At 48.5% G+C, this 12,102-nt stretch overlaps 1 protein-coding gene and 1 non-coding gene across 6 annotated transcripts in view; both read left to right on the top strand.

Annotated features, from left to right (window-relative positions):
• The first annotated feature begins 727 nt into the window (after positions 1 to 727).
• SRCAP (Snf2 related CREBBP activator protein) overlaps positions 728 to 12,102 on the top strand; it is a 35,526-nt gene continuing 24,151 nt past the window's right edge. Inside the window, exons 1-14 of one of the 5 annotated variants that reach the window (XM_087417322.1) lie at positions 728 to 1,022; positions 2,461 to 2,560; positions 3,159 to 3,421; positions 4,614 to 4,865; positions 6,492 to 6,677; positions 6,921 to 7,061; positions 7,837 to 8,059; positions 8,175 to 8,452; positions 9,106 to 9,199; positions 9,339 to 9,428; positions 9,931 to 10,119; positions 10,210 to 10,538; positions 10,642 to 10,819; positions 11,932 to 12,068. In XM_087417322.1, the coding sequence (XP_087273448.1) occupies positions 3,368 to 3,421; positions 4,614 to 4,865; positions 6,492 to 6,677; positions 6,921 to 7,061; positions 7,837 to 8,059; positions 8,175 to 8,452; positions 9,106 to 9,199; positions 9,339 to 9,428; positions 9,931 to 10,119; positions 10,210 to 10,538; positions 10,642 to 10,819; positions 11,932 to 12,068 (2,151 nt within the window). In that variant the 5' untranslated portion in view covers positions 728 to 1,022; positions 2,461 to 2,560; positions 3,159 to 3,367. Of the gene's footprint in view, positions 1,023 to 1,079; positions 1,317 to 2,460; positions 2,561 to 3,158; positions 3,422 to 4,613; positions 4,866 to 6,491; positions 6,678 to 6,920; positions 7,062 to 7,836; positions 8,060 to 8,174; positions 8,453 to 9,105; positions 9,200 to 9,338; positions 9,429 to 9,930; positions 10,120 to 10,209; positions 10,539 to 10,641; positions 10,820 to 11,931; positions 12,069 to 12,102 lie in introns of those variants that run through there. The other 4 variants (XM_014794514.2, XM_087417324.1, XM_087417323.1 and 1 more) reach the window with 4 other exon arrangements.
• Positions 8,888 to 9,016, top strand: LOC147913626 (small nucleolar RNA SNORA30/SNORA37 family). The gene has a single exon (XR_015548650.1). It is a non-coding gene; the product is annotated as a small nucleolar RNA SNORA30/SNORA37 family (small nucleolar RNA).

Consider the following 12,102-nt stretch of genomic DNA (forward strand, 5'->3'; position numbering starts at 1 on the left):
CCATTTAGGTTTTTGAGTTTTCAACACCTTGTCTTTGCTGTAAGAAAAACAAGACTTCAAATCAATGACACACAGAGAGAATCATCAACTCTTGGAGCAGAACAGGGAAGAGACAAACTGAGTGAATGAAGAGGAGCTGATGAGAGCTTTACCAGGGCTTTCTAACTTGGCTCTTGGGGTGGGCTGTGGTGGTAAATTTTGTGAGAGTGTGTGTATTCTTGTGGCTTAAAAGAAATAACCAGTGCACAAAGTGGCCTCAGTAGAAGGTGTTATTATTATGCTATTCTGGGGTGAGGGTATCAGACTCTCAAAGGCGATTCTTAACCTGGAAGGTTGGCCAACAGATGGCATAGGTGCTTGGGAACTGTTGGGAATACCAACCTTGTGTAAAACGAAGCAGCTCTATATAAGTGGACTGCTGTGAGAATCCAGGGGCCCAGGCTCCAATGCTAACTTGCTGAAAGTACCTGACAAATTGCTTCAGCTCTCTGGGTGATCTATTGAAAAGGAGTGGCTGGTCCGAGTCGGCAGCCGCAACGCAGCCTCAGCAGCAGCTTCTGTGCCGGAGGGTAAAGACGCTCTGCCGCGGGGCAGCCACGGAGCCTCCAGGCGGACTACATCTCCCAGCCTGCCTTGCACTTTGAGCAGCGCCCTACGCTAGCACGCGAGCTTCCCCGCTCCCCCAACCTGCAGTTACTGTCTCTCGCGAGAGGACGGGCCGCGCCGGCGGTAGCGATAGTGAGCTGTGGTGGTGCTGGTGCTGGTGGTGGCGGCCGAGACGGCGGCGGCCATTTTGGTGAGGCCTCGGAAGCGGCGGCGGCGGTTCGCTGGGAGTAGCGTCTCCCGTTTTTCCCACCCACCGCCTGGATATCTGTGCCGTGAGAGGAGGCAGTGGAAGCAAGGCCGTGGCAGTACCCGCGGGCCCCAGGGGAATTTAAAGGCCGCGAAGGCGGCGGCAAAGAGGGGGCCCTCCCCCCTCCTCGGTGGGAGGGGGGGTGGTGCGCACGCCCCCGAGGACGCAGGTAAGGAGACGGAGACAAGATGGCGGACGCTCCACAGTTACCCCTCCCCTGACGGGTGACTGCGCGCGCATCTTTCCGCCACCGCCTCCCCTCCCACTTTCCCGGGGTGCTGCGCGCGCACCTTCGGCCGGGGCCCCGGGGCCGGTGCGCGAGGCTGTCGGCGCGCGCCCATAGAGACAGGCTGAGGGGGGCCAGGCCGGCCAGCACTGGGCCCGGGCGCGTCTCCTCTCCCTTCCCGCCCGTCTGCGCACGCGTGCCTGAGCGAGCGAGCGAGCCCTGAGAGGACAGACCCAGGTGCGCTCCTGCCCGCCCACCAACCCCAGCCCCCCCGCTGAGGGGCGCGCGGGAAGAGGAAGGGGGGCGTGGGACAAGTAGTCGGGGCGCGCGCCCACCGTATGCAGTCAGGGGCCAGGACTTGGAGCCACGAACCCTCCCTTATCTCAGCGTTTCTCGGTCTGGTGGTGGGGGGCTCCCTGACAGGCAGGGATGAGAGGCTTCCCAGCCCTGCGACCCTTGTGTGCGTGGGTTTGGGTTCTGGCGGGAGCCCCCGGGCGGTGCGCGCAGCCGGCTCACTCCGCCTCCAGCCGCGCACGCGCGGGCCCCTCCCCCAATGTGTCGCACACGTTGGGTGGGGTGGGAGTCTAGGAGGGGGCGGGCCTATCTTAGGGCTAGTGGCAACTAGGGGCAGAGGTCAGGGGTCACGCTGGGTCAGTCTGTTGGGAGGGGTTGGGAGACAGTAATGAAGCCTGAGGTCAAGAGTTCAAGCTTCTTGGATTCTGGTTAGCTGTTGTGGAGGAGGGAGTGAATCAAAGGCAGCACCGTGGCTAAGGAATTTCCTTAAACTGGGGAAACACTTCCGGGCCTTGTGTGGATTTACCCTACCTGTTTCCGGGCATGGTTCTTGGCTGTGTGGCCTTCCTTACATCTGACTACACCTCTAGTCTCCTGCTGTAGTTCTTGTGTTTGGGGAAGTGTCTCATGGTGCAGGTGTAGGAGTCACAGGACCCTGACCTGAGGAAGGTTGGATTCTCCTGTGGCTATGTTCAGCCCTCCCTGGAAAGGGGAGCAGGCTGCCAGGCAGCCAGCACCTTTTGAGCTTGTGGATGTGACAGCTTTTTTTGCATTGTTATTTGCCCTACGCTCAGTGGTTGGAGCTTTTTACACTTAAGTTTTTTAAACTTTTTTTTTTTCTTCATTTCCCTGCTCCTTCCCTGAGCCAGAATCTTATGTCCCTAGGGAATTGTATTTTCACAAAACATGCTTTGCTTTCGTTTTTCTGAAATGTAAGCTTTTCCTACTACTGTAACTCTCTTCAGCCTTTGAACCGATTTGGGTATATTTAAAAGCTTCAACATCTGGTGTAAAGAAGGCTTTGATGGATGTTGGTAAATATGGATTGATCCATCACTGCTGCTTTCTCCCCTTCTGTTTGTTTCAGGTGTGATTCCCCTCTGTTTGTTTCAGGCGTGATTCTCCTCAGTACGGCGGCACCGTGGAAGTACAGACTTTCACAGGGAGTGTGGTCTCAGCTCACACAGGTGAGAGTTCAGATACCATTTTGTGTACTGGTGCTAATGGGAGAGGTGTTGGAGATAATTAGTGATAGAAATTATAGGTCAATACTTCTGGTTTGAAAATGGTGCAACAACAGAATTGGGCCTATGGATAGAGAAAGATCTGATCATCCTGACTCTACAAAGAAGACTAGTGCGCTTGCCATGGTTTTGGCATCAGACCACCTAGGTTTAAGTCCTCCTTCTACCACTTCCTTACTGTGTGACCTTATGCAAATCATTTGGCCTCTTTATGTCCTGATTTCCTCCCTTATAAAATAGAGAAAATATTAGAATGTAAGCTCCATTTAGGGGATCTTTTCTGCATGGTTCTACCCTCAGTATGTAGAAGCAACTAAATAAACATTTATTATAGCATGAAAAGTACTGGGTTCATGAGGTAGATGTGAGGATTACAGAACACATCAAGTAAGTACTTAACTATTTGACACATAGTAGATGCTCAAGAAATGTAGGCTATAATCAGTGTTCATTTATCTTTATTCTTTATGTTATTTCTCGTTTGTTAAAAGATTACTGAATCTTTTAAAATCTGATTTCTACTCTTTTACCCCCACTTTAGGTGCTCCAGAGGCCGGTGGACCTGAGCGGAGGCTGGGACGCCCTAGTGGGCCCCGGGCCCTGGAAGGCGGGTCCCGGTGGCCGGTGGCCCAGAATGAGGCCAGCTCCCAGCATGCCCTGCAGCCGGACGCCAGCCCCTCGGCCAGCAGCAGTGGTGACAACAACCCAGTCATTCTTCAGGCATCCAAAGAGGAGCCTGGGAGTGGGACCATGCAGAGCAGCCCCTCCCCTGCTCACCCTCAGCTCCCAATCCTGCAGACACAGGTTTGAAAGTTTAGATGGTTCCTTTTCTGCTTCTGCTTTGTGGGCTACTGGCTCTGAGGCAGAAGAAATGGGGCAGATCTTAGCAATATTTGCATGATCCTGGCTACCTGGGTAGCTGAGTTTGGACAGTCTTTGGTGTTGAGGTGGGCTGTCAAGCGTGTTGGATACTCGCATTCTACTTGACGTTAGTGTAACGTTGATCTCTAGGAGTATGGAAACTCCTCATTGCTTGTGAAAGGTTGAATTAGGTCAGATTGGAAATGGAGTTTGGGGCAACATGCTTCTAAGACTGTGCGCTTTGAGAATAGCTCAGTTTCTTTCAGAAGTGGAACAAGGTAAGCATTATGGATGGTGTGTAGTGTTCATTTTTTTCTCTCATAAGGAAATGCAGGGGGTAGGAAAAAAAATCATGGCTTTTGAAACCAAACAGACCTCCGTTTGCATATGGTAGGCTTTTGGTGGTTATGGATTAGATATTTATAATTTTCCTGAGCAGCTGAAAAATTCTGTGACATAAAGTCTTTTGTCATTTAACTGAGGTAGGAATTTGAGTGGCACGCTTTGAGGCTTGTGTGCTGGAGTGAATTTCATGAGTTCCCTCACTATCCACATTTAAGTAGGATTTTGTTCTCTACTTCTTATTGCTTGTGCAGTGCCTTGTAAAGTAATAGATGGGTGTTTGAGAACAGTAACCACCACCCCCCCCAGCCTACCTGCCTAGTAAAGGAAACTACCAAGACTGGTGATGATTATAAAGAGGTTTAGAAGATCTTGGTTTTTTTTGATGCCCTTTGAATTTAGTGGTAGTTCACTTTTATTTGCATAGGTGAATCTGCCATACTTGTTATGAAAAGAAAGGAAAAATAGGGAGTTGTTTATGTGAGTGAAATCATTGAGGTTCTGAAAGGATCACTAAAATTTGAAATCATATGCTATAGTAGTAGTCTTGAATTTGGGAACTGCATAAATGTCAGGCTATAACTTCTTTTGTATGCCAAGCATCTACTATAAATTTGGCTCTGCCATCTTGAGCACCTTATTAAAACGTTATCCCAAATGTTTGTGTTTCTAATAATAAGATTGATACCTGACTCCAGAGTTTTTTCTTGTGAAGATAGAACAAAATAATGTACTTAAAACTCCTGGTACAGTGCTAAGCATTCATTTTATCTATCATTTTCCCCTTTTCTAGGTGGTGTCGGACGGCATGACAGGCAGCAATCCTGTGTCCCCTGCCTCATCCAGTTCCCCAGCCTCTAGTGGGGCAGGTGGCATCTCCCCCCAGCATATAGCTCAAGATTCCTCTCTGGATGGACCTCCAGGGCCCCCAGATGGTGCCCCAGTGCCCCTGGAGGGGCTTACCTTACCCCAGGCTGCTGACCTGGCTAACAAGGGCCCAAAGTGGGAGAAGAGCCATGCTGAGATTGCAGAGCAGGCCAAGCATGTACGTATTAGGAAGACCCATGAAGATTCTTGGGAATCTTCCCTGAACTCCTATGTCCCATGGGTATTTTACGTTTCTTTCCTTGTCATGGATTTAGAGTATAGGCTCTGCCTTAACTTATATGACCTTGAGCAAGTCGTTTGAACTCTGAGCCTCACTTTGTTTTCTATAAAATAGGGATGGTTTAATAGTCTATAGGCTGTTAAGAGGTTTAAATTAAAGGAGAAAATAAACATGAAAATGCTTTGTAAAGTGTAAGGTTCTTAAGATGTACTGGTTTCTATTTCTCATTTCTGTCCTATAGCCTCTGTTAGACTTTTCCAGTGGTACGTGTGGGCCCTGGGCCAGCAGCATCAGCATCACCTGGCAATTTGTTAGAAACGCGAATTCTTGGTATACTTCTTCCAGCTACCAGTTTAAAACTGTAGGGGTAGGGCCCAGCAATCTGTCTGAAAAAGCCCTCCAGATGATTCTGATGACATACTCAAATTTGAGAGCCATTGGTCTAATACCCGTGTCTTTCTTCATGTTTCCTTCACCATTAGGCCATTTAGTTCCCTGTCTCACCTCTGGCTGTTATTTCCTCTGATTTAGTTTTTGTCAGGAGAGGACAAGCATAATGAGGGCAGTTGTCCTGAGTTTTTAAGTCACCTGTGTTAAATAAATTTCAAATGCTTTCGTTTTTTTCTTTATGAAATATATTCAGTGTAGAAACAATGTTATCGTTTTATTATACTAACCATTGTTAATCTTTTTGTATGTAATTTTTCAGTATTTTCCATAGGAAAGTACATTTTTATAAAAATAGTAGTTTTTAAAAACCGATAGGATTCTGGGGCCACGTGGTGGCATAGTGGTTAAGTTTGCACGCTCCGCTTCAGTGGCCCGGGGCCCGGGGTTCGCAGGTTTGGATCCCGGGCACAGATCTATGTGCCGTTCATCAAGCCAGGCTGTGGTGGCGTCCCACCTAAAAAATGGAGGAAGATGGATACAGATGTTAGCCCAGGGCTACTCTCCTCAGCAAAAAGAGGAAGATGGGCAACAGATGTTAGCTCAGGGTCGATCTTCCTCACCAAAAAAAAAAAAAAAAACTAGATACAATAAAATTGGATTATGTAAAATTAAAAAAAATGTAAAATAGGATTGTGTAAATTGGGTTTTATTGCAGTTTCTAAACATGAACATACTCTTGTGTAAATAGAATTATCCAGTGATGAAGATCCCTTATATCAAGAGTCAGTAAGGAAGCATGCACTCCTTGTCTCTCTGGGAAGCTTCCTTTGGGATGTTTTCCCAAGTCCTCGTCTGTATTCATGGGGCATGGAGATTGTGTGAAATAATGGAAAGAGCGTGAAATCTGATGTCTGGAGTTATTAGACCTATTTTTAATTCCCAGCTCTTACACTTGCTGGCTGTGTGGTCTCAAGTAAATCACTTATTCTCCCTGTTGTTTTTTTTTTACTCACCTGAAGAGAGTATAATATCTACTTGTAGGATTGGTATGTGGACTTGAGCATAAAACAGTCCAGTAAATGCCTATACATAGTCAGTGCTCAGGAATTCAGCTGTGGTCATGAGGTGGAGTGTATGTCTAGTAACTTGATTGACCTAGCCCTCCCTCATTAGGAGGCTGAGATTGAAACTCGGATTGCTGAGCTGCGGAAGGAGGGTTTCTGGTCACTGAAGAGGCTGCCTAAAGTACCTGAGCCTCCCCGCCCCAAAGGCCACTGGGACTATCTGTGCGAGGAGATGCAGTGGCTCTCTGCTGACTTTGCTCAAGAGCGTCGTTGGAAACGGGGTGTGGCCCGCAAGGTATATTCTCTACTGAGCCTATCTTCCATTTCTTTTTCAGATTTGCTTTTCTTTAAGGGGTCAGTTGGTTGGAAGGGAACCAAATAGATCAGTGGTAGGGTGCTTATTAATGCCCATAATCTCAAGAGGCAAGCGCAGACTTCCCAGATTTTTTGGCCTGGATTATTCACTTTGCTCTTGACTTGGGGAGGGGTCAGGCGTCTGGCCTTGGAGTGTTTTCACACTGGTTCCTCATTCCTACAGGTAGTGCGCATGGTGATCCGGCACCATGAGGAGCAGCGGCAGAAAGAGGAGCGGGCCCGGAGGGAGGAGCAGGCCAAGCTGCGCCGAATCGCCTCCGCCATGGCCAAGGATGTCAGGCAGTTCTGGAGCAACGTGGAGAAGGTAGGCAGCAAGGATTGGGAAAGGGAAATGCATTGGGTTTGTTGGATAGTATGGTAGCAGGAAGGATGAAAACTTCTCTTTGAGAGCGTGAATATTACAGTTTCAAGCAACTCGAATGACATTTCTGTGGTGCGTTGGATCTTTCTAGGATTGAGGGCTATGAAGAAGAAAGAAGTCCAGTGGAAAAATATGGGTCCTGCCTTTGGGGATCGTTAATAGAACTTCTTGACCCCACTATGCTATCTTTCCTTTGCAGGGCATTCACCGTGCTTTTTCTAAAACCTGTTGGTGCCATTTACCTGCTTAAATACTGTCAGAGTTCTCATTAATTAAATTGTTTCCATATATTAAATTGTAATTGTTTCTCAAGTAGTAACTGGCTTCTGTCTACATTTTTAGTCTTGTCTCTGCCAGTTCCCTTCCTTCTTTCCACTTCAAACGTTCTTTCTTTGGCACATCCCTGGCTATTTACACATGCTCTTTCTGCTGCCGAGAATGCCTTTCTCCTCATTTCCAGTTAGGGAACTCCTACTTAGTCTTTAAGATTCAGTTCCAGATACATTTGCAAATCTTTTCCCACTGCCTAAGGTTAAGCTGGCTCTTCTCTCCCTGTGTTCCCTTTGTGCTTTCCTCAGAAGCACCTTTAAGGTCATTTAGCTCTTCCTGAAAAACCAGCCCAGAGCCTAGCATAGGGGAGGCTTCCCTAAATGTTGGGTAAAAGAGTACGTGAATAAGAGATTATCGTGGTGACCCATCCATTTCATGCTTGTGGCAGGTGGTGCAATTCAAGCAACAGTCCCGACTCGAGGAAAAGCGCAAAAAAGCTCTGGACCTGCATCTGGACTTCATTGTGGGGCAAACTGAAAAGTACTCAGACCTCCTGTCTCAGAGCCTCAACCAGCCGCTAGCCTCCAGCAAAGCTGGCTCTTCTCCTTGCCTTGGCTCTTCCTCAGCTGCATCTAGCCCTCCACCCCCGGTTTCCCGACTGGATGATGAAGGTGTGTGTCCTCTTTGGCTCTCTTACTCTTCCTCATGTACCCTTTCCAGAGCTGAAAACCCACCCTGTGGCTTGCAGGGCCCCGTGGACTTTGTGACCTTGTTCTCCTGCTATAGATGGGGACTTCCAACCCCAAGAGGAGGAGGAAGAGGATGATGAGGAGACAATTGAGGTTGAAGAACAACAGGAAGGCAATGATGCAGAGACCCAGAGACGTGAGATTGAGCTGCTTCGACGTGAGGGAGAACTGCCACTGGAAGAGCTGCTCCGTTCCCTCCCCCCTCAGCTGCTAGGAGGGCCTTCCAGCCCCTCGAGAACCCCCTCATCGCATGATAGCGACACCCAAGATGGGCCTGAAGAAGGTGGTGAAGAAGAGCCTTCTCGGGTGTTGAAGGTATGAGCAGAAAGGGTGGAGGCAGGGCTCAGAGTGGGAGCAGAGGGAGAGGTTCAGGACTGAGTTCTGGTCTGTAAGGTTGGTCCTGGTTTTCAGAAGCCCTCCATGGTTAAGGGCAATTGACTCTTATTTGGGGATGTATAGGGAAGAATCTAGGTTTGGGGCAAGTTGCAGTCTGAGATGGATAGAGTTTCTGATGCTGTAGTGGAAGAATGTACTGTGTTCTACTCTTAGAATTGCTTTGTGACCTTGAAAAATTAACTTATTCTGGTCTTTGCTACTTTTGTGAAATAGAATACTAATACTAATATTCCGTTATTGGTTTGTAGGTTTGGAGCTGGGATGGTAACCTTGAAGTCTCTCTTAGATCTAAGCTCTCTGTTTCTCCATATGTCTGAGTGCATGGGGATGGTGTTGGGGGCCTGAGTTGCTTATCTAGCACTTTCACAGGTCCTCCCCCAGGCAGTGGGGCCAGGATTTGGTAGCTGGTGCTGAAAGAAAACCTCTGATTGCATTCTTGCCCTGGGACTGTGCCAGTGGCAGCTGTCACTCAGTGGGACAGAGAGACTGTTTTGTGACATCTTACTGAACATTGTGCTTTCTCTTGCTGCTCTAACCCTAGGCCCTCTCCCTCTTCATCCTTTGCCTTACAGGTAAAGCCCACACCCTCCTCTGTCACACAGTGCAACAAAAAACCTTGGCGTCCAGATGAGGATGACGAAGAGTTCACCGCCAATGAGGATGAAGGTCAGGCCTGTTCTCTTTGTCCTGTTGCCCCTTACCCTTGAATTGTGTGGACCTAATGTTTTAGGCTTTCTCACCTCTTCCACTTGGACTGTGTCTTATGCCTCTGTCCCCATTGATCTTGCTTCATTCTCTTTCCTAGCGGAGGATGAAGAGGATACCATCGCAGCTGAGGAGCAGTTGGAAGGGGAGGTGGATCATACCATGGAGCTGAGCGAGTTGGCTCGAGAAGGTGACACTCACCTGACATTTTACTGAGCGTCCGCTTGGTGTCTCCTCTGTGGAGAATGTCAGGGATAAAGAAATGAATAAGATACTTTTTATTCCCCTTGGAGGAACCTCCAGGTTTGGAGACAAAAATTTAAAAATGAATAATTGTAAATACAACGTGATGACTGGTTATGATGGAAGTTTAAACAAAGTGATGTGAGAGCTCAGTGGAGGGGAGGGCAGTTGTAAGAGGATATTGGCCATGTTTGACCTGGACCTTAAAGGGGGGGTTCATCAGATTGATATTGTTCTTCCCAAAGCAAGGCAGCACTATCCATGGTTCTAGCCCAGGTTGTGGGGCTTGGCTTTAGTAGCTGGTGCTAAAAGTAAACTCTTGCCTCCCCTCAGATCTGGGCCTAGCAGTGACTACAGAAGCCTAGGTAAAATGAACTGGCACCACTTAGACCTTCTCTTCTCCCTTCCCCTTGAAGTACCCAAAAGCTTACCCTTCATTTCTCCTCCAGGTGAGCTATCTATGGAGGAGCTACTGCAGCAGTATGCAGGAGCCTATGCCTCTGATGCCTCTGCCCCAGGTTCTGGGAGTAGTGAAGAGGAAGATGAAGATGAAGTTGAGGCCAACAGCTCTGACTATGAACCAGAGGGGGCCGCAGAAGCTCAGGAGGCTTCTCAAGAGGATAATAGTAGTCAGTCAGGTGACTGTGTGGTCATAAGGCAGGAGCTGGGGAGGGCAGGCACTGGAGTAGCATGTATGGTGAGCACTAAGTGTTGGTCTTGTGCTTTAGACTCTGCTGAGGAGCAGAGCGAGGATGATGAAGATGAGCATTCAGAGGAGGAAGAAACAAGCGGGAGTTCAGAATCAGAGGACTCTGAATCCGATGAGTCAGAGGAGTCCCAGTCACAGAGCCAAGCAGATGAGGAAGAGGAGGAAGATGATGACTTTGGGGTGGAGTACTTGCTTGCCCGGGACGAAGAGCAGAGTGAGGCAGACGGGGGCAGTGGACCTCCCACCCCAGGGCCCACCGCCACTTTAGGCCCTAAGAAAGAAATTACTGACATCGCTGCAGCAGCTGAAAGTCTCCAGCCCAAGGGCTACACCCTGGCCACTACCCAGGTATCCCCAGGCCCCAGCTTCTGCTTTCTCATATCCTGACTTTCCTATTTCTCAGTAACAGATGCCTCAGTTTCACCACGATACCTCTTTTCCTCCCTACCAGGTGAAGACACCCATCCCCCTGCTCCTGCGGGGCCAGCTCCGGGAATACCAACACATTGGGCTGGACTGGCTGGTTACTATGTATGAGAAGAAGCTTAATGGCATTCTTGCTGACGAGATGGGGCTAGGCAAGACAATCCAGACCATTTCCCTGCTTGCCCACTTGGCTTGTGAGAAAGGTAACTAGGCAGGGTCCTTCCTCTTGGGTCTCCTTGGCCAGCTCCCTGGGAAGCTTGTTTAATGTGACTCCAGTTGCAGGATGGTGCAACACTCTTTTGCTGCTGTCTTAGCTTCATTGATTTTGGTTAGTAACTGTATAGAGAGGCCAGCATAGATGCTAGGATTCTTAGCAAGGGCTGTTAGGATAGAGTGGTCAGGGTTATACCTGAGGAACCAGCACTCCAAGATTTATATTTCCTTATCATCTCATTCTTTTTTTTTTTTTTTTTTAAATTCCTCTGTTTTTGTGTGTGTGTGTGAGGAAGATCAGCCCTGAGCTGACATCTGCCAATCCTCTTTTTGCTGAGGAAGACTGGCCCTGGGCTAACATCCATGCCCATCTTCCTCCACTTTGTATGGGACGCCACCACGGCGTGGCGTGACAAGCAGTGCGTTGGTGCGCGCCCGGGATCCGAACCGGCAAACCCTGGGCCGTGGCAGCAGAGCACGTGCGCTTAAGCGCTTACGCCACCAGGCTGGCCCCAAAATTCCTCTGTTTAAATTCTTTCAGAATCTTATTTTTTTTTTAACTGAGGTATAATTGGCATTATATTAGGTTCAGGTGTACAACATAACGATTCGAAATTTGTATACCTTGCACCACAGTAAGTCTAATTAACATCCATCACCATACATAGTTACAAAAAAATTTTTTTCTTGTGATGAGAACTTTTAAGATCTACTCTCTCTTTTTTTTTTTTGTGAGGAAGATCAGCCCTGAGCTAACATCCGTGCTAATCCTCCTCTTTTTGCTAAGACCGGCTCTGAGCTAACATCTATTGCCAATCCTCCTCCTTTTTTTCCCCAAAGACCCAGTAGATAGTAGTATGTCATAGTTGCACATCCTTCTAGTTGCTGTATGTGGGACGCGGCCTCAGCATGGCCGGACAAGCGGTGTGTCGGTGCGTGCCCGGGATCCGAACCCGGGCCACCAGTAGCGGAGCGCGCGCACTTAACCACTAAGCCACGGGGCCGGCCCATAAGATCTACTCTCTTAACAACTTTTGAATGCAATACAGTATTATTAACTATTGTCACCATGCTGTACATCTCTCATTCTTTTGCTAAACAGGTAACTGGGGTCCCCATTTGATCATTGTTCCCACCAGTGTGATGTTGAACTGGGAGATGGAGCTGAAACGTTGGTGCCCCAGCTTTAAAATCCTCACTTACTATGGAGCCCAGAAAGAGAGGAAGCTCAAGCGGCAGGTTTGTTCCTCCATGTGATCTGCCCCCAACCCCA

This window comes from Ceratotherium simum, chromosome 26 (genome assembly GCF_057802395.1).
Source record: "Ceratotherium simum simum isolate JZ-2026a chromosome 26, ASM5780239v1, whole genome shotgun sequence".
NCBI lineage: Eukaryota > Metazoa > Chordata > Mammalia > Perissodactyla > Rhinocerotidae > Ceratotherium > Ceratotherium simum.